Source organism: Nelumbo nucifera, chromosome 1, assembly GCF_055504915.1.
Source record: "Nelumbo nucifera cultivar China Antique chromosome 1, China Antique-T2T, whole genome shotgun sequence".
Lineage (NCBI taxonomy): Eukaryota > Viridiplantae > Streptophyta > Magnoliopsida > Proteales > Nelumbonaceae > Nelumbo > Nelumbo nucifera.
The window spans coordinates 55228273-55250661 of record NC_142649.1 but is presented as its reverse complement, the minus strand read 5'-3'; the positions used below and the strand labels follow the sequence as shown (position 1 = coordinate 55250661).

Below are 22389 nucleotides of genomic sequence, written 5' to 3'. Positions count from 1 at the left end.
CTGGTGGCCTGGATGCCCGAGTGGATCTTCTAAGTTGGTCACTACCTAGAACTTGTGGGACATCTCCCACTGATCCTGAGTTCTCCTCATCAAGAACAACTTCCTGACGATGGGTGTCCAGGATATAGTCGGTTTCCAAGAATTGCGCATTTCGACTGCAGAACACTTTCTGCTCACTTGGGTCATAGAAAAAGTAACCTACAGAGCCTTTTGGGTAGCCTACAAATAGGCAACGGCTGGTCTTAGATTCCAACTTGTCTGCACTCGTTCTTTTAACGTGTGCTGGACAACCCCAAATCTTCAAGTGTCTGACACTTGGTTTCTTTCTGGTCCAAAGTTCATATGGAGTATTCGGAACCGATTTGGTTGGAACCCGATTCAGCACGTAAATCGCAGTCTCTAATGCGTGACCCCAAAAGGATGTGGGTAACTCTGAGTGTATGAAAAGCGACCGGACCATATCTAATAAGGTCCTATTCCTCCTCTCTGAAACACCGTTAAGTTGTGGTGTAGCAGGAGGAGCTAATTGTGATACTATCCCATTGTCCTTTAAGTAGTCCCTGAATTCGTCAGAGAGATATTCGCCACCTCGATCTGATCGAAGGGCTTTAATTTCTCTCCCTAACTGTTTCTCGACCTCTTGTCTAAACTCTTTGAACTTTTCAAAGGATTCAGACTTGTGTCTCATTAGGTACACGTAACCATATCGTGAAAAATCATCTGTGAAGGTGATGAAATACACGTGTTGATTTCGTGTCCTAACACTCAGGGGACCACATACATCAGTATGTATTAGGTCAAGTGTGCCCGTACATCTTTCAGGCTTACCGTTAAATGGCCGTTTCGTCATCTTGCCTTGTAGGCAAGGCTCACAAGTGGGAAGATCTTCTACAGTTAGAAAATCTAAAGGACCATCCTTTACCAATCTTGTGATTCGGTCAACACCGATGTGGCCAAGTCGGTAATGCCATAGACACGTGGGATTAACTGTATCACGGGCTCTCTTCTTGGGGTTTTCAGCCGACGTAGTTTCGGTTATGTTAGTTTCTAGAGAAAGATGTAGAACATAGAGACCGTTCTCCAGTTCCCCGTATGCGATGAATCTGTTGTTTCTTTTAATAGTAATCGTATTACTAAAGAAGACAGAATAACCATCTGCAAATAGTTTTGAGACAAATCAAATTTTTTCTTAAATTTTGTACATAAAGACAATCTTTCAATACAATTATTCCTTCTCTAAAATATAATTCCACGGTTCCTATGGCCGCGGCTGCAACAGTTGCAGTAGTCCCCAAGTAGAGTGTGACTTCTCCTTCACTCAGCCTTCTGCTTACCTTGAACCCCTACAGTGAGTTACATGCATGAGTTGAAGCCCCGGAGTCAATACACCAGGACGCAGAAGCTACCAACAAATTGGTTTCTATAACACAAGTTTCGAAGTTACCTTTCTTGGATTCTAGGTACGCAGGACAATTCCTTTTCCAGTGGCCGGTCTTCTTGCAAAAATGACAGGCATCTGATGCCTTGTCCTTCCTCTGTTTCTTGGGTTTGGCAGCCTTTTTCTGGGACTTTCTTTTTGCCTTCCTTTTCTTGCCCGATTTGCCAGTTTCAACAAGCATGGCAATGGGCTCATCCTTTTTAATCAATTCCTCGGCCCTCTGCAACATATTGCTGAGTTCCTGCAAGCTGACGTTCAGCTTGTTCATGTTGTAGTTCATGATGAATGGATTAAAGGATGGAGGCAGAGAGTTGAGAATAGCATCGATCTGAGTTACCAGATCCAGCCCGGATCCAAGAGCCTCTAGTTCGTTGATATAGCCCATCATCCGGAGACAATGGTCGTGAACTTGTTGGCCCTTGGACATCTGCGTGGTCATGAACTGTTTCAAGACCTTCTGCCGAGTATAACGATTCTGCTCTTCGTACATTGTCCTAAGACTGTCCAATACGTCTTTAGCAAGTTCGATCTGATCGAACTGCCTCTGAATTGGATTGTCCAAGGAGGCAATGATATAGCAGCGGGCAAGGGAGTTTTTCTCCTCCCATTCTTGGTATTCTCTTCTTCGGGCCTCAGAAGCCCTATCTCCCGGACGATCCGGGGCAGGATTCTTTGCTACCTTGTCCAATTTCTCAGAGGTTAAGACCAGCATAAGGTTGCTGTACCAATCAGCATAGTTTGGGCCTTTCAACTTGTTGTCATCAAGTAGCTTTGCAAATGATCCGTTTGCCATTTTCTGATAAAAGAGCAAACATCAGTCCACAGCCTAATTTGATTCATGTTCATTTCATAGATATGGATTTTAATCTACGATCCATTTCCATTTATTCGTCTCTGAGATTTCCCTCCTTTCTCAGTGACAGAGACTACGGGTTGTCTCTGAAAATGTGGGAAATCACATAGGGTGCATGAAGCCAACTGTTTCAGCTACATAACCCCACCACCATTCTGTGAAGGATCATATCCACTCATCATATGAGTTTTCCCTTTGGCCTCTGTCAGATAAGGTTCAGAGCCGTTTTCAGGTAAACCTTTCTGTCCAGTGAGTGCTTACCCATCATATTCGTGAACGCCAAGGTACCGTGAGAGAGTTCCCATTTTCTGGTGAAGCCCCTCCCACATCGGTCTATGACGCCCCTATCATCTTATGAAACACTTAGACAAGCCCAACAGCAAATGGATAGCCCATTTTCTGGTGCGTTTCCTCATTACTGAAGGACCAATCCTCGTGCTAATGATGGAAGGCCTTTAGAGAGTTCATCATATGAATCTCCCTATCACATGCACTCATATTATCTGGAGGGAACAGATAATTACGCCCTAGTTCTATCTTTAGGTCAAACCAAAGTGGCTCCCACTGACTTTCATAAAGCCAGATTTTGGTGGGCCTAAATCGGCTAGGGTTCCGCACGAGACCTCATGAAAAGGTGTGGGGCCCACCACTGAGGGAGGTCATCCAATGACCAAAAGGGACACCATGGCAATGATGTGCATTCAGCCATGGCAATGATGTGCATTCAGCCATGGTGTGCGAAAGAGCCACTGTCGATTGAGCATGGGCCAAGTACTTATGGCCCATGTACGTAGCACATCACACATCCATACATCACATGCAGGGATAAATTGATCCAATCAATTAATTATCTGTAAAGCCCATTTGAAGCCCATTTTAAATCCATAATATTAACCATTAATATTATCTAGGTATATGGGCCGAATGGTTCAACCCATATAGCTTTAAGGGTTAAGTGGGCTTTTAGCAGTTTTAACTGTTTAAAACTGGGCCTTTACAGGTTGGGCCGAATTAACCATTTAATTAAATATCAATCCTTAGGCCCACTAGTGGGAAAATTAGGGTTGACTTTCAGCCTTGAATACACCCTAGATTCGGTCCAAACAGTTTGAACCAATCTTGGTTCGAATGGGTCTAGGGTTTGATCTTTAATTAAATATTTAATTCAAGAAAATAATCTGAAATTAATTACTGATAAAAGAAAATCAAGAATCAGTCAAACAGGGCTGTTCGCACAATCCATCCTGCAAAACAGAGGTTAGATTACAGAATGCAGTTTCACAAACTGCAAATCGCAGATAGCGATTCTCCCATCTGCGAAATCTCCCTTTCTGCGCCGCCATCTTCGATCCAAAATTAAAATAAATAGAAATCCTATTTCTATTAACAATTACATCAGATCGAATACCTATACATTGAGTCTAGAAAATAAAAAAAAATATTTACAGACCAAATGTAATAAATAAATCAAGAAACTGCAAATCTTGCAGGTTCCTTGCGCAAACCAAGATTTCGATCTCCTCTTGTACGAACAGCCCATAAATCAAGAAAATCATAAAGAACAATTCTAAATAATAATCAGATTTATATAAAATTAATTTCAGATTATTCGCCCATTAATTTTGGGAACAAAACTTCCCAAAACCCATATCTACGCAAATCGGGTAGAACACCTTCTGCCCATTTGCGCGGGTTCAGATCTGAAACTAGATGGTTCAAGATTTGAACCATGGCTCTGATACAACTGAAGGGATGAGAGATCCATCCTATGGACGCCCAAAGATTGCGGAATAAGGGGCGAATTTCAAAAAATTTATCTCTCCCCTCAACTGGGAATCGTATTCCCTATTTAGAAAATCATATTTTCAATGATCAATCTTGAACCATAAACTGAACCAGATCTGAACCAAAAGGAGTGGGAGAGGATTATACCTGATACGGAGAAATACTATCTCCCAATGGAGGTGTTCACACCCAATGAAGGATCCAAAATCTGCTCCCACTGAAGATGGCGTAGTGAAGGATGGAGCAGAATCAACAATGTTCTTCAAAAGAACTTGACCCTTCGCAAGAATCAACTGGACGGTCTGTGAGTACAGCTCCAACCAATCTTCTCCCAAAAGATTGAGATCAAGATCAAATCTTGATTGCTCCCAAGAACTGGAGATCGAATTGAAGGAATGGCAATGGCAGGAAGGTGGCGGCAGGAGAGAATTCGCAGTATGCAGGAAATCTCTCAATCTCTCTTTCTTCAAAGAGAAGAATGTTGTTGATCATGTAAAAGGCTGTCGTTTCCTTCCCCTTTTATAATCTCAAAGGGATCAGCTCCTAATCAGATTAGGAGTTGCTAATCCAAATCATATTTGGGTTAGAAGTCCCTTACTGATAAGGGATAATCCTTATCTTATCTGCAGATCAGATCAGCTATCTCTTAATATAATTAGGAGGTTTCCAGATTTAAATCTCATTTAGATCTTGGACTCTCTGAGTGGATAGGGTCTAAGCCCAATCCTTTTAGCTAACCCACTTCAGAATTCGCCCCCTTTAAATGACTGATCAAATCAGCCTATTTCGAAATGGGCTTAAGGCCCATTTAAGGTTATGTACTCAAAAAGCCTTCCAAACTGCTGCCCAGTTGGGCTTCCTTGTATGGCGTGGGACCCAAGCATTGATCTACACATCAGCCACATGGGTTCAGCCCAGCCTTTGTTACAAGGCCTGGCCGAATGCACTGCTGAAGACAGTGTACCCCCTGAAACCCATCAAATGGGCTCTATGGGCCCAACACTTACACTAAGTGGTCCCTGGGCCAAACCACCTTGTAACACACAGGGACTGTGGGCAGATGCAAGATTAGCCCATCAGGTGTTATCCTCAATGGTCTTACACTTAACCTCTCAGCCCATAATGATCATACACTGCCCGACAAGAGAGGACCTCTCCCTCGGCTGCAAGGAACAGTGTTGCACTCTCCACTCATATGGATCCCGGGAATTTAAACCTTCTTGCATACATTTTAGAAACCATAATATATATACTTTTATATCTTATATAAAATATATTTTGCAAAACAAATCTCAACGATTGAAATCGGCTGCCGACAGTCTTGGTTTCCATCAGTGAGAGTGCATCCCGATCATTACCTTTGTCCGACAAAGGGGCTGATCCTGTCACTATGATCACCCACTCGGATGAATTCTCGGACTGTCCCAACATACCCAGGTTTTGACCCTCGCCAAGGATCTCACTGATTGGTACATCAAAGATAGCCCAATCCAACACCTAGTGCAGTATCATAATCGAGTCTAGGGGTCGGGTGTAACTTTCCAGTTTTGCCCATCAATCTCCAAGGTCCAGGGCAATACTAGCAATCTGGTCCAGTTCAAAGATTCAATTAATCCTATACTATATGTGCCTAGGGTCTCACCCTGGCAGTTGAGACAGGCCACCCCAACCGACTTGGTGGCACCACAGTGTCAGCCTTGTCAGGATAGGTCTCCCCAGACCGACCCACTGGCTGTGAACATTTCTAAACTAACACGAGTTTCATTAAATGTCCAGTTTAAGGGTATTACACAGAAACATACCAAGGGAACATGAATCAAATATGTATCTTTATTCATTTACAATAAACTCATAAAGTGCATCATTCTGATTGAAGCTAAGGGCATACAAAACTGTCTAACAGCTTCATCACTGAGAATCCATCAGAATCACTCACGGGGTGCCTAGAATCACTCTAGGGCATGGGAATCACTCACCATAGCAAGCATAAGCTGAAAACTCAATATGATTCATTGCCTTTGTGTTAAACATCCATACATATTTATTGACTCTAAACTCATAATAATCCTAGGAGTCCAACTGTTAGACTCAAAATAGTCTTAGGAGTCAAACTGCTAGACTCAATAATCCTAGTAGGACTCAAACTAAGCTGTCATATCCTATTTCAATTCAAAGAAAACTTAATAACTCTAATCCTACTTATGCAATGACTCTGAAATTTTAAACATAAACAAACTATAACTAAAAAATTTAAACCCTACCATTGGACCCCACAGAAAATTACAAAAATGACAAAAATACCCCTACTGTCCAAAAATACAGAAATACATAAAATATCATAAAATTCCAATTTTGACTCTTCAGCTCCTGCACCATTCTTCCTTTGATTTCTCCACTCCATTGAAGATCCTCTTATTCCTTTCTTCCCAAACGGACTAGAGAACAGCTGCTCTTAACCTCCCTTACCCTTTTTTCTTTCTTTAACAAATTATTAGTTATACATCCCCCCCCCAAAAAAAAAAACATGAAAACAAAATATTCAAGCATTAGAAATAAGTCAAGGAACAATGTAGCGATTAAGGAAGCAATCATACCAGGGGCATCTCATCAATGTCCGGGTCATTCTCATGTTCAACAACCCAGTTTACAGCTGCTTCGACACTAGTTACACATCCTTACCCTTTTTTCTTTCTTTAACAAATTATTAGTTACACATCCCCCCCCAAAAAAAAACAAAAATGAAAACAAAATATGCAAGCATTAGAAATAAGTCAAGGAACAATGTAACGATTAAGGAAGCAATCATACCAGGGGCATCTCATCAATGTCCAGGTCATTCTCATGTTCAACAACCCAGTTTACAGCTGCTTCAACACTAACATTACCTGCATGAAAGAAAAATGCAACATCAAATAAATGAAAGAAAACTGAATAGTGCACTGAAATTAGATTAAACTGATATTTCAATATTTTTCATAAAATAAAGATTCATAAACTAGTTATCAAGAAACACTTGGATTTTCAGCAGTAAAAATTACCCCAAAAACTGAAGAAAAACCTGAAGAAAAGAGGCTGAAAGCAAGAAAGATAAGAGAGAAGCGAAGAAGAGAGAAGAGAAGAAGTTGGGAGAGAACAATCAGTCGTGGGGGTTAGGATATCCCCCAACATCTTTGTATAATTCAGCCACTACTGAATTTTGTACAATTACAGGTTCGCCCCTGTTTAAGTTGAAGTAAAATAAAGATAAAAAAACAGCCCATTATGGTAAGTGCTCTGTAAAAACAAATTTTTACCTCAAAAAAAAGCATAGTATCCAGAAAAATTACTATAAGAGTCCAACAATATGCAAAGAGCATCAATCTACTGGTTTAAAATTTAATAGCAATGTCTGTCAGGTTCTGGTAACATTAGCAACATGCAGAGGAATGAGAGCACCATTCAAGGTTTCCACCTTAATTATAATACAAAAGAGAAGAAAGAAATGAAAACAAATATTCAATATTAACCATTTGTTATATTAAATTCAGAAACCCCATCATTCAGATGGTTAGAATAGACAAATTAGGACAGATTTTTTATCCAGAACAGTCAAGGTGGGATTGGCCAAATGACAGGTCAAATTCCTGGTGTATGTTCAATCTAGCTGTCATCATACTGAGTTTAATACCACCCAGTCCCCCCTTTCAATCATTTAGCAGTTTAGTAGCCTATTGGCCGATAGAAGTTCACAAAAGGCAATGAATTTAAATGCATAAAATATAATTTTTCAAAATAAAAGCACCTGAAAATTCAATCTAAAAAATTATTTGCTCGCAAGGATTTAATAATTAGACAAATTCAACCATCAAAACATCAAAAACAGAATTAACTAGGCATATATAAGCAGGATTACACTGTTACTATGTTATAAGAAATAAGTATTCATAATAAAAAAGTGTTTTGGAATTAAAAATGGCCTCACCACAATAATGCAGTGCACGTGTTGCTCGGGCTTTTGAGAATCCCATTGCTTCAAGTTCCTCAAGCAATTTTGCATCAACTTCTGGAACAACCATTTCTGGATGAAGGAAAAGAGATTATTTAATAAAAAAGAAATCATAAATTAGTAAGTAAAAGCAAATACCAATCAAATATATAAAAAAAAAATGTAGACAACAATCTATGAAATCATAAATTAGTAAGTGAAAGCAAATACCAATCAAATATATAAAAAAATGTAGACAACAATCTATCTTTCAATTCAGAAACCATGAACATTAATTTATTGTACAGAGAAAGTTGTTAAGATTATCCAGAAAAGAAAGGTGAGGCTCAAACTATAGCAAATTAAAAACAAAAGACAACTCCCATTACCGGCAGCATGAAACTAGTAAATCTGGACCTTACCAAAAAATACATAAATTAGCAAAATAAAACTTGCAATCAATAATCCATAGGTACAAAAGAAGTGAAGAAGCTTAACTAACAAGAACCCCACATTATACAATACTACCAATAATAAAAAGAAAAGTTATAACTAATGGCACACAAATTTGGTATATTCAACTTGCAAAAGAAAGAAAGATAGTGATACATACATACCAAAGCATATTGGCATATTCAACTTGCAGAAAACCACAGAAAAGTAAAAAAGAAAAAGAAAAAGAAAAATAGTTGAACTCATTCATAGTTTTTTTTTTGATAATTTAAACTCATTCATAGTATCAACAAACAACAGAAAAAAATTAGCACCAACTTTCCCACAAATATACAGCTATGGTCATGGGTACCCAAACCAATAAACCTGGAGAGGCAAACAAATATGACATCCAAGAAAACGGTGAAGTTAGCAGACAAATTAATCAACATAACGGGTAAAATTATCAAAAAATATATAAACAGCAAAACCAATTAAAATAAACAGCACCAAACCAAAAGGGGGAAAGGTCTAATAACTCATCTCCCAACTGTGACTTCAATCAAATTGAATAACACAACAGAAATAAAATGCAGAAAACCAAAACTAGAACTTGCAGTGATTACTCTCAAGGAACCTTCAACCTAAAAGATTAAGCTGTCAGGTGAGGTCCTTGAATAAGTTTTTATTCTCTGACATGCCCCTCACGCGAAAGCCTATCGGCTTGAAGGTGGATAAACACAGGCCCACCCATGCCTTGTGCTGAAATATAATTAATCATAATGGGGGAGAGGAGAATCGAACACTAGACCACTTGGTCAAACAGGTTCTGATACCACCATCTCAAGGAACCTGAACGGTGAGGTTCTCTAACAATTACAACCTACAACATCGGAAAACAAAAAACAAAAACATAAGAAATGAATATAACCTTCAGGCTGACTGGTTTCACCAGCAACAACACTCTCTTCTAGATCAGCAGAAGGTTTCGGAACCTCTAAAGAGATCTGCTTTGCTGCCTCCGAAGTCTTATCAGAAAAGTCAGTGTGTCCAGTTCTTTTCGTATGCAAATCAGTTTCCTTCAAAATATAAAACACAAAATACCAACAACCATAAACACACCAAGATGTACTAAAAAAAGTTCCAGAGCAAAATTAAAGCAAAATTACCCACAATTACATCAAAGTTAACAAAGATCATACAGTTTTGGATCGGCAGGGCTTTCCGCAAGTAGTGCAGACGAGATTTAGGACTGCTTCCGTCGATTCGGAGAAATTTGAGTGAGAAGTGAGCTCTGCGTGTTCTTGAGCTTCTTCTACAGACTTGAGAAGGGTCCCACATTCTCCACATTTGAGGGATAGGCCCGCCATTGGAGAGCTTCGAATGATGATTCTCCACAGAACCGAAGAGAACCCTAAACCCCTTTCGATTCGATGCTCGTTTCTCTGACCCCTCGACCTTTATTCAAAATTCTGATTCCCTTATTTATAGTTTTCGTTGCCCTGCCGGTGAGAAAGAATCTAGCCTTTCCGTGGAGAGAAGTCACTGTTGGGTGATGGAATGGAGTCGATCTACACCCAGAACCATTGGATAGGAATCTTTTATAGTGGAACAATTTCGTTTGTCTTCGATGGTGTGAGACCTTTCTCTTCTACTGCCTATTGTGCCTAATCTATAATCCCGATCTGTTCCATTCCGTTGCATTGCAGTGTTTTAAAAACCGACCCTGAGGATGAACCGTTTTCCTCTAGGTCGCGGGTCATCGGTTCATCACCGTTGGACAAGTGATATTTGAAATAAATAATATATAGTTAGTGGGAACCCGTGCGATGCAGGAGAAAAATGTAATATGCAATTTGTTGATAAAAAGTATCAAAATGAAATATTAATTGTTAATGTGGTGACTCGTGATGCATGGGATTTGTCATGGGATTTGTCAAGGGAAGTTAAAACAATAAAAACGAATAAATATTATAAGGAATGATATATTGTTTAAAATAGTTAATCTTTATTTTAATAATCTGTTATACAAATAATTTAGTAATGTAGTAATTTGGATTAATTATTCAAATTTTTAACAAAAATAAAAAATTATTGATAATTATTTAATAAATAATTAGTTTTTACATATTATTTGTTAGTGCTATATTTCATGATAAAAAAGGTCAAAAGGATATCTCGATTGTTAGCAGCCACTGGAAAATTAATTTCAACAAATCTTGATTCCTTTTAAGTATGTTTTTTAATAGTTTTCTATTAATTTTCAGAAATATTTTGCATTTTTGGTATTTCTAGTATTTTTTTCATTGATTTGCAGATATTTTCAATAATTTTTAGTAATTTTAGCATTTTCAATAGTTTTTCAACAATTTTCAGTTATTTTTCAATAATAAAATTGTGCACTTTCATAATTACTATGGGTTTTCAGTAATTTTTTCATTATGCTTCAGCATTTATTTCATTAATTTTAAGAAAAAATGAATTTATGAGTAAATTTTCACTAATTTCTAGTTGATTTTTAATAAATTTCACCAAAAAAATAATTTCAGCAAAAAGTAATTTATTAATGCATTTTCGGTATTTTAATTAATTCTCAATATTTTTTCAATAATTTTTGGTAACTTCTATTAATTTTTACTAATCTTTCAATAATTTTCAGTTGATTTTCAATAAATTTTCACCTGAAAATTAACTGTTTATTGCCTTTTTCAATATTTTCTTAATGATTTTCAATTATTTTTATAAATATTTTGCATTTTTGGTATTTTCAATCCTTTTTCATTAATTTTCTGTATTTTTTTCATTAATTTTCTGTATTTTTTCATTAATTGTTAGTCATTTTTGAAATTTCACTAAAAACAATTTTCAATTAATTTTCAATAATTTCAGTTTATTTTCAATAATTACAAACAAAATTAATTGTATTATTTTCACTGTTTTTAGTATTTTCTAATTAAATTATAGATTTTCAGCATTTTTTTAGTATTTTTTCACTATTCTCATTTGGGTAAGGCTAGTTCCAATCCAATCCAAATAATATTGTTAAATTAACAGATTTAATAATATTGGTGTAATTAGTATAAATTTAAATTGGTTGTAGATATAGATAAATGACTTGTACTATACACATGTCATGGTGAACCTATACAGTACACGGGTTAGGACATATAGTCCGACTTTTCAAATTCGGGTTTATTGAACCCATTTCGATCGTCTTCTTCATCCAAACGGTAAAATGGTCACACGCCGACCCGATTAGTTTTCTTCTCTATTTTTAATGTTTTTAGTTGTTTTTTCAAATTTCCATTTTTCAATATTCTATACATCTATTCACAACAAAAAGGGGCTTGGCCTCCTACCAGAAATTTTGGAAGTGTCTAAAATTTGGATGACAATTTGAGTCGCACAAACATCACCAACTACAACTACAGTTGGTACAATTAAGGACCCGTTTGGTTTGTAGTTAGAATCGGAATCAAAATCCTCCGGAATCAAAATCGGATCGATCCATTCCCATAGTCTATTTGTTCAAATAGTAATGGGAATGGGAATTGGAATTAGCAAGAATGGGATTTCATTCCCAAGGGAGGGGTAGAGAATGGCCGTTTCCTCAAATGGGGGAATGTCATTTTAGCAGGAATGGGAATGTGATTCCAATTCTGCCCAACCAAACAGTTGGAATCGGAATAGCCCATTCTGATTCCAATTCCATACCCTTATTCCTGTGAACCAAACAGGGCCTAAATGTTTGTAACCTCGAATAATTTGAAACTTATAACGTTTTGAAACTTTTAAGAGTTTGAATCTAATAAACTTAAAAAAAAAATACCTTGAAGATTGAAAACCTATAACCGGAGACATTTAAAACCTGGAATGAAGCCTTTGGTCTCCTAAATGTGTGAGAGTATGAGAAGTTGTGAGAGTTGGGTTTGAAAATGTCGGTTTTTGAGAGGTTGTGAGAATTGGGTTTGAGACATTTAAAAAGGGAGAATTTGAGAGGTTGTGAGTTTGGTTTTGAGAATAATGCATGCTTTTTAGATGCTTGGTCTCCCAAAAGTGTTTTGGGAATCCAAATGTAATGGCATCCAACTTTAGTCATATTTTTTGAAACATAAATAAATAAAACCTCAAAAAAATAAGAACAAAACATAATGGATTCTCAAAACAACCAAAGAGCAACAAAGTGTGCTCTTAAGTTAACTACATTGCGGTTTAATATATAGATATAGATTATATATTCAACATATATAATTACTTATATATATATATATATATATATGGTGAAATAAGATAGTATTATATATCTAACAGAAAACTTACAAAGCCTCCATTGGGAGTATCAATCATATCTTCCCATAAAAAAAAAAGACATTACATAAAACATCAGCTAGAAGATTAGTAAGATATCTACAACAGAAAGATCTAGAGAAAGATATGTTAGGCGTCATTTGGTACGTCTTTTTGCACGGTCTTTCGGCTACTTATAAGCAGGGAAGACCGAAAATCGGTCTATTCCTATTTGTCACGCAAAAGATCTATTTGCCAAAAGACGCACGAAGCCTATTTTGGGCTAATTTCGGGAAGCTCCAAATGAAGCTTCTCGCGCCTTTCATGTTTTAATCTCCCAAGGAAAGACCTGAAATAACACATGGAAAGATGCGTGTCTGCCAAATGGTCTTCGGGCTGCCCAGATCTTATGTCAAAAACTCAATGTGTCTATTGGCTGTCAGAGCTACAAGAAGATCTTCTCAAAAAGATTTGCCAAATGGGCCATAGTTAAATCATCTGCTCATCGGTTTGTTTTTTTAAACTTACATTTTTCAATATTCTATACATCTATTCACAACAAAAAGGGAGTTGGCCTCCTACCTGATGTTTAGAAGTGGTTAAAATTTGGATGACAATTTGAGTCGCACAAACGTCACCAACTACAACTACAGCCTACAGTTGGTACAACCAAGGTTCAAAGTATCGACACATATCGACCTGTATCGGCCGATACATATCGTTCCGAGACCCCTCCGATACGCCCCTACAGTGGGTGTATCGGATGTCTGACTGATTCAGGGGGTAGAGGAGACCTAAACCGGCCCCCCTGAACCGGTTGCAAAAAAAATAAAAAAAAAACAACCAAAATGTGTATCAATTTGCTCGATACGCCCCTACCGACATACCAGGCGTATCGATATTTTGAACCTTGGGTACAACTAAATGTTTGCAACCAAGAAGAGTTTTAAACTTAGAATGTTTTGAAACTTTTAAGAGTTTGAATCTACTAAACTAAAAAAAAAATATATATCTTGAAGGTTGAAAACCTACAATTGAAGACATTTAAAAACTGCAATGATGTCTTTGATCTCCTCAATGTGTGGGAGTATGAGAAGTTGTGAAAATTGGGTTTGAAACGTTTGAAAATGTCGGTTTTGAGAGGTTGTGAGAGTTGGGTTTGAGATAATTGAAAAGGGAGAATTTGAGAGACTGAGTTTGGTTTTAAGAATCTAATGCATGATTTTTGAGACGCTTGGTCTCCCAAAAGTGTTTTGGAAATCCAAATGTAATGGCATCCAACTTTAATAATATTTTTTGAAAAATAAATAAATAAAATCTCAAAAAAAAAAAAAAACGCAACAAAATGGATTCTCAAAACAACCAAAGAGAAACAAAGTACTCTCTCAAGTTAACTACATTGCAGCAATGTGCCAATTCAACACAATGCGGTTTTATATTATACATATAGATTATATATTCGACATATATAATTATATATATATATATATTTATATGTGGTGGAATAGGATAGTATTATATATCTAATAGAAAACTTACAAAACCTCCCTTGGGAGTATCAACATATTTTCCCATAAAAAAAGACAAAACATCAGCTAGAAGACTAGTAAGATATCTACAACAGAAAGATAGGTTAGGTAAACCATCTGCACATCGCTTTGCTTCTTGGACACAGTGGACCAAGGTAACATTGGAGCTTTGGTGAAGTGGTTACGCAGTTGATTGGAATAGCAGCACAAAATGCTAATTGGTTCATTCAAAGGATCTTTCTTTTTCAGTGAGAAGTTGTAGATGGTTCATTCAAAGGACATTGAAAATTTGATTTCTAAAAGAGACATTTGTTTTTTTTAATGCTTCCAATATAGTTGTAGTAGATATTTTGAAAGCATTAGAGAGGATATTGTTGTAGTAGATATTTTGAAACAAAGGTTACATTTTTTTGGAGTGCAAATGCAAATTTGTATGCTGCAATAAAGTTGTGTTCCCAGTTTATTGGCCGCTTCAGCAACTCATCATCAGACCACATGTTGTTGGCCCATGCAAAACTCATGCATGAGAACTCTACAACTCAACCTTTCTAGCTTATCTTCTTATTTTATCTTTATTTTTTGTACAATCCTAATCAAACATTAACTCTCTAGTGTTTTAATGAAAATGCAATGTTCTTTTTATTCCCAACACTCGGTTTTTATCGTGGTATTAGAGCGTTAAGCTGAGTTCAATTATGGCCTCAAAAAATGGTTTCCAATTAAACCGTTACAATTGCTGAGGATGTGAATAGTCCTTATTTTGTTCATCACTCAAATAGCCCTAGTGCAACATTGGTTACCACGCCCCCATAGGAGAGAACTATGCAACATGGTCACAAGTCATGGCAATGGCTTTATCAACCAAAAACAAACTCAGGTTTGTTGATGGTGCGCAGGATTAATAAACCTAATCTCTCAGATCCTCTCTAGAACTCCTAGTTATAATCCAACAATATGGTATTATCTTGGATTCACTGCAACAAAAAATGACTATAGCGGCATTTTTTGTTGCCGCTATATATCAGTTTATACGCCACTCTATATACTTTTGGTGGCGTATTTGTGGCATATCATTTTACGCCGCTAAAAATTATGTTGGTATAAGAAATAGCGGCATTTAGAGAAACACCGCAGGAAACAATTCTATAGTAGCGTTTAATCCATCAATGGCAGCATATGGATATGCCACTATAAGTCTAAAAAAGTAATTTATATGTCTTTTGCGGCACATATAATTGCCGCTATAAATATAACATCTATAGTGGCATTTTATAAACGCCATGATAGCAATAACTAATTGGGCCTATCATGGCGTTTATAAACGCCACAATAGATCTATTTTAGTGAACGTGTTGTGGCATTTGTAACTGTTGCTATAGATCTATTTGATTGAACCTGTACTAGTGTTTATAACCGCTGCAATAGGTTTGTTTGGTTGAACCTATAGTGGTGTTTATAACTGCCACTATAAATAATTAAAACATGTTTTATCAGCTATCATATTCAATATTATAATCATTAAAAACCTGTAATTTTAAAACAAAATTCAGCAAAATAAATACTCATTTCAAATAGAATTCATACATTTACATCTTAAAAGAATATTTACACAAAAAAAAGGTATATTATAAATGTTAAATGAATTGTTCTAATACATATGAAACTTCAAAAAACATATCAAAATATTAATCAAAAGTCTTCATCCATCCATTGATCACTATTGCTCCTTGTGTAGTATGTAATATCAACCTACAAAAAAAATGCAAACTTTTGAGAGTCCACAGAATATGTATGTTACATCCAGCCATTTGAATTCAGCACCCAACTCTCATGCAGTCCTTTCTATTTCCTTGTAAGCATTCTTGAGAGTCTACAGAATATGTCTCGTCTAGCCCAAGAGATGATTACTTTTGAGTCCCCTTCCACCTCCATTTGACTGAATCCCAATTGCTTAGCTAACCTAAGACCCTGCAGTTATGTCAACAATTCAGCTTTTATAAATGGCAATCATTGTGTGTACTAACTATTCAATTATGTCAAATATGCAGGTAGATAAAGGAAAATGTTTTGTTGAAGTTTCTATTAGGAATGCATACAGTGTTGGAATCAGAAGTAGATACTTCATCCACTTAGAACATTCCATGTAACACTGGTTGAAACCCCTTTTCATAAGTGGGTCTAAGCTTTTTCCAGTTTTTCGTATCATGGAAAACTTGGCATACTACCTCAACTGTGTATAAGATTTAAACTAAGTAAGCAATATATAAGGACATGAATAAACTATACAATTCCACTTACAAGGGTACAACCTGTACCCATTCCTTACCATACCCTACTATTTCATTCTACTGTGAAAAACTGGCATAGTATTAAAAACATATTGAAAGTGACTTAGAAAGCTTTAGCTCCTAAGGCGTTTTAGTTGTAATGCTTATTATCAGGGGGACTCAAGGTGTGATAAGATCCAATGACAAAAAGTCTTCCATTTATAGTCCCTTGATGGGGATAAGGTTCTAGTAAGATATTTGGACTAAAAAAGGAGCACTTGCTTCTGGTTATCATTGTTAGAACAACCTCCCTTCCTAAAAGAAACAAAGATAGGTTCATTTATTCATTCATTTGTTATTTGGACTCTCATGGAATCTGACCATTTTCCAGGAACTTCAAGAAGATGAAACCAATCAAATTACTAATCTTATTGAGCACTCCTATTATGCATGGATCTCTCCCTCATAATATAATAATAATCTCTAGTCACTGTGGCTTGCATAGTACTTTTTCTTATAAATGACCTATTCTTTGAAGCTTTGTAAAAAAACGAAAAAGCCTCTCCAATTTTAATAAAAAGGCTTTCTGAAGTTGCAAGCTATCCCAGTAACACATCTAATTCAGTAATCAAGATCAAAAAGAATGAAAACTATGGCAATACATGTCAAATATGCAACTTTGTGGATTTACTTTTTTTAAAAAAAAGTACTTAAAATATATTCAGACACGTGGCAAAGACCAAGGAGTCAAGGACTTTAGGGCTGATATTAATTTGCAGCATGAATAAAGGGGGATGAGTGAAAGTGAAAGTTCTTAGAAACCATCTTATGCAACATTGTATCATTTCAATTGGGTCCCCTCAACCCCAACTATATTTTAATGGTGTATCTTATGGATTTCACTGCCTCAATATCTATTGGAAAAGTGGGTCCCATGTTGATCCATGTCAATAGGCTGGTGACAGTGCTGTCTATGTTGGGCTCACCAACCTTATCCATATAACATGGGTAGAGGGAGTCACGTGAATTAGGTGTGGCTATCTACCCATAATGCAACAGGCACCTAGAATCTTGAGATATAATATGTTAGTTCTCTCTCTCTCTCTCTCTCTCTCGGCAGAGCAGACATGATACGGATTTCTTCAAATCCCATTAGAGAGCATTCTGGGTAGCTATTAATGTTTCATGACTGTTCTGATGTAGCATGTAGTTCTTGGGTTTCATCATCATGTAGGAAAGAGAAGCTCGTGAAGCTCCTCCCCCATTGCTTTTGTCTCCCTTCATAACTCTATTATTAATGTATTAAGATACAATAAAACAAAGAACAAATCTAGACAACCAAAGCCCACTGCTCATATAGAGAGAGAGAAACATGTGAACTCATTCTAGCAAAGCTAGACAGGTATTGAAGTAGAGGGACGGTTATCATAACTACTAAATAAAATATAGTAGGGACAACTGTAGTAGAACACTATCTTGGCTGAATCTGGAGTAAAAGATAAGACTCAAAGGGAGAGTGCGTTCAGAATATCTAGTGGAGGGGCTGCAGAAGATGTAGTGGTGGTGGGGCATCAGTTACCTTAGCCTCCAATTCAGCATCCAAAACCACATTCTCCCACTTCAAATTCCCATGACTTACAAACTCCCTACACCCAGTGTGCAAATAGGATATGGCCCTTGCCACACCAATACAAATCTCCATTCTCTTCTTCCAAGTCAGCCTCTTATATCTGAGACTAGCTTCCTCTATCCACTTATCCACTAAACCATTCTTTGCAAACTCATTGACCAAAAACTTTTGGCCTCGCTCACAACAATAACCCTCCAGCTTCACCAGGTTTTTATGGTACACGAATGGTACTTATAATTGACACAGTGCTGCCTGAATTGCTTCTCTGATACAGCTGCCTTCAAGTCCTTGATTGCAACTGCTTGGTTGCTTGGAAGCACACCCTTGAACCTCTTTGGCCCAAGACAATGCTTAAAGTTCCTAGTTAGATCCTTAATTTCTCTATAGGATAAAATGATCAAGCCTCTGAAATTAGGATCCATGTGAGATAAAGTTGTGGTGTTCTTGATGGATTTCCTTCTGTGGATACAGAGGCCAATTCCAATCTGAATTATAACCAATGCTAAAAGTGTGCCCATGGTTGCCCCAATAAGACATGGAATGCAGAACTGGTGTGACCATTTGAGCAGTGATAATGGTGATGGAGATGCAGAGGATGTAGGCCGGTGTTTGGGCAAGAAATCAACTGGATCTAAACACATTTTGACAATGGATATTGACTTTATTGAGGGATGTGCATAACCAGTAATATGTGGAGTTAGCTTTGTAAGGCATTGTGTAGTACCATCATTTACTACAGTCACGGATGTGCATGGGTCCTCCAAGCATGAGCTTTTACATTGTTCTAAACTAGTTCTGGTGACTGTGTCATTGTGTGGATAGATCCCATATAGGAATGTATGCTCAAGTGTGAGCATGGTGACACCGGGTTCACATTTTTGTTTTCCATTTCAGTTTCAACTTACCTGATGCATCAAAAGAAAGACTAGTAGCTTGATACTGAGTTTCTGCTAGCAGCTCAGAGTTTTTGACCAACATTAAGATTCTGGTCTAGGATAAGTGTGTCTGGTGGAGTGCTGAAACTTTGCCAAACAACAGCTTGATCTCCACTCTGGAGGATAAGGTTGCCACTGTCAAGAAGAAATGCCAAAGAAACAGACAAGTGGCTAGTGTTACTGGTCCAAACAATGGTTCCCTTTGAAGAATCAAATAGAACAAGATCCAGCTTAGGTAAGCTGGAGATATGAATGACATCCTACAGAAACATAAGCCCCTACAACCCAAACTACAGTTTGTTTGTCAATTGGTATAGAGTTTGAATTGAAATGGATACCAACGCTGTACAGGTTAGGCTGGTTAGAGCTGTTGAAGAACCTAGTGGAGACCACGACAGCCTTGAGTATAAAGATTCCAACTTGTTTCTGGTCCTATCAGAAAACCTATACCTATTTTGACAAATCCACTACCAAGAATTGACGAATAACAGAAAATTAATGAAACCTTTGCACCTAAACAATTAAAAGTCATATTCAAATGAAGAAAAATGAAAAACTTAAGGTCACAAAACAAAGCAGATATGCAATTGAAACTTCTATTAAACTTATACCTATTCTGGCCAAGACTGATCACATTCAAACTTCAAAGGCGAGGCTAACAGCCAAATAAGGTAATCAGGTAAACAACAGAATAAGACAAAAGAATAAAAGAAAATAGTATAAAAATTCAAACTTGATACAGAACTAACAACCAAATAAATTCCAAATTGAAACTGGAAAAGAAAAAAACTAAAACAAATTAATCCTTAAAAAAATGACTCTCGATATCTTGCACGAGCAAATATAGACGAAGAGGGAAAGAGCATACCTGAATGGAGAGCACCAAAGAGAATGGGCAGATGATGAAAAAGCTCTTGGTGTTCTTTCACGAGCAACAACTTCTAGTATCTAGCACGAGCAGTGAAGGAGATGTGCGCGGTTTCTAGCAAGAACAAAGGGAAACGAGTTTAGGGAGAGACGAAGGAGATGCGTGCAGTTTCTAGCAAGAACAGAGGGAGACGAGATTAAGGAAAGACGAAGGATATGCTTGCCATTTCTAGCAAGAACAGAGGGAAACGAAAAGGGAGACGAGGTTTGGGAGAGATGAAGGAGATGTGCGCGGGAACGAAAGCTATTTTTCTTTTAGTATTCTCTTCAAGTTACTAATAATTTCTAACCATTGATTTCAGTTGAAATCAATGGTTGAAATAAACCACAAATGTAGCGGCGTTTAATATTGTATTTTAAAGACACATGCATTATAATAAAATGCAATGAGTGGCATTTTTAAAATGATTTAGCGACAATTTAATATCTACCACTTAAAATGTACATATAACAGCATTTATTGGTGGCATTTTCAAAATATGCCACAAAAGATGAAATTTGAATGTTATACATCGAGATATTGCCCGTAAAAAATGCCACCATAAAAAATGCCGTTAGAGATGAAATTTGTTGTAGTGATTTTGAATGTTATACATCGAGATATTGCCCGTAGTGTTCACTTAATTATTACTATAATTAAGAATAAACGAATTTCTCATGGAGTTAAATGATATATACTCATATTGCCCGTAGTGTTCACTTAATTATTACTATAATTAAGAATAAACGAATTTCTCATGGAGTTAAATGATATATACTCTAATATGCAACCTTAAATACTCTTAGTGGATCTGCTTCCTACTATCAGAGAAAGCATACTCTTTGGTATTGCAAGATGAAGTTCACTGCCAATTACATTCTCATTAGATTTTTCATCATGAGAATGCAACCCTTGTCTCTCAATCCAATGAGACTGATTCCCATGGCGTAGCCAACATTGCCAGCTGTGAACGTCCGAAAAATCCTTCCCATGGCGTAGCCAACATTGCCAGCTGTGAACGTCCGAAAAATCCCCCCGACAGTTCACTTCATGGCTGAATAAATGGAGTTGCCACCCATCATAATACATAAAATATTTTGGGGTTAATAGTGACTCCATACCATCGGACAAGATAATCCCTTTCCCCTCTCTCTCTTGGCAGTGTGAATACCAGATTTCCCTTTTTCTCTCGGAGTCAATGTGAGAATCTAGGTTCACCCTAATGTGAGAGGACTTGAAAGCTTCTCTCCTTTCCTCTAGACCAACCCCCTTTTGGACATAGGGGTCTGAGCAAAAGGGTGAATTCTCACTCCTTTTCTATCAGACCCCCATCTTCGGACTCAGCCGATTGGTCTAAAGAGAGCAAAGAAATGCTTCAACTTCTCAGTCACTAAGGGAAGCACCAATTTTCACATCCAAACTTAACACACAAAAACTAGCTGGCAGAAAGAACTAAAAAAAAAAAAAAATAGATAAGGATCAAGGAGATGAGGTAAAACATTTTACCTCATGTAACCTAAAACAATTGAAAATTGTTGGTTTGGGAACTTTGACTGGCTTGGACAGTCGCTGAATGGATACCTACGAAGATCTGAGAAAGTTGATGATGCAATGGGATTAATACGGCAACAACAATAGGCAAAATGGCATCTCCGACAACTAGGAATAGAATAGGAAGATTAGGTCAGCCTCTCTCTCTCTCTCTTGCTCGTTATCCATCTCCCTCTCTAGCTTAAACCCTCTTTCTCTCTCAAATTGTCTTTACCCTCTATCTCCGCTTTTCTCTCTTTCTCAACTCGATCACCCCTTTCCTCTTCTCTCTACCTTCCTTTCTTAGTTTTCTCTCTTTCGATTCTCAGAAAAATGGGATATCTCTCTCTCGCCTCGTTCTTCCTCTCTCTCTATCTCTCTGCTCTCTCTCTCTCTCTCTCTCTCAAAACTTTCTACTCTCACCCTCTCTCTTTCTCTTGAAATTTTCTGCTATTGTCTGACCCCTTACTCCTCCCCTTCGACCTCTTACCGACCCCCTTTTCTTGAGAAGGGAGCTTCCTATTTATAATAGGAAGGAGGGGAAGGTTGTGCCAACTCTCAAGATGGAGGGGTTTTCAGTAAAAGGTTTAAAAGGGTTTTGGGGTCCAAAGGGTATTTTCATAATTTTTGGGATAAATTGATAATTTGGTGTGAGGGGTATTTTAGGAATTTGGAAAAGGGTATTTTGGTAATTTTGGGTAAGGGGATTTTGGTAACTTTTGGAAGAAGGGGTAATTTGGGAATTGATCCTAGGGGTAATTTGGGTAAACTGGTTTAGGGTATTTTGATAATTTGGAAAGAGGGTAATTTGGGAATTAGGTTAGGGGTATCT

The 22389-nt window shown here is 37.1% G+C and overlaps 1 protein-coding gene, 1 long non-coding RNA gene and 1 pseudogene across 3 annotated transcripts in view; all 3 read right to left on the bottom strand.

Moving 5' to 3' along the window:
- Positions 1-10159, bottom strand: part of LOC104586020 (ubiquitin-associated (UBA)/TS-N domain-containing protein) — a 41478-nt gene extending 31319 nt beyond the window's left edge. For both annotated transcript variants that reach the window (XM_088896814.1, XM_010243113.3), the window contains exons 1-4: positions 9675-10159; positions 9404-9551; positions 8038-8133; positions 6885-6961 (exon numbers count right to left, since the gene is read on the bottom strand). In XM_088896814.1, coding sequence (XP_088752940.1) covers positions 6885-6961; positions 8038-8133; positions 9404-9551; positions 9675-9842 — 489 coding nt within the window. In that variant the 5' untranslated portion in view covers positions 9843-10159. The remainder of the gene's footprint in view (positions 1-6884; positions 6962-8037; positions 8134-9403; positions 9552-9674) is intronic.
- A 5733-nt stretch (positions 10160-15892) lies between these two features.
- LOC148803285 (uncharacterized) lies at positions 15893-22048 on the bottom strand. Its single transcript, XR_016074622.1, has 3 exons — positions 21534-22048; positions 19989-20102; positions 15893-16256 (listed from the first exon to the last, which is right to left on the bottom strand). It is a non-coding gene; the product is annotated as an uncharacterized LOC148803285 (long non-coding RNA).
- LOC148803286 (G-type lectin S-receptor-like serine/threonine-protein kinase SD3-1 pseudogene) lies at positions 16263-19063 on the bottom strand (annotated as a pseudogene).
- Positions 22049-22389: the final 341 nt, after the last annotated feature.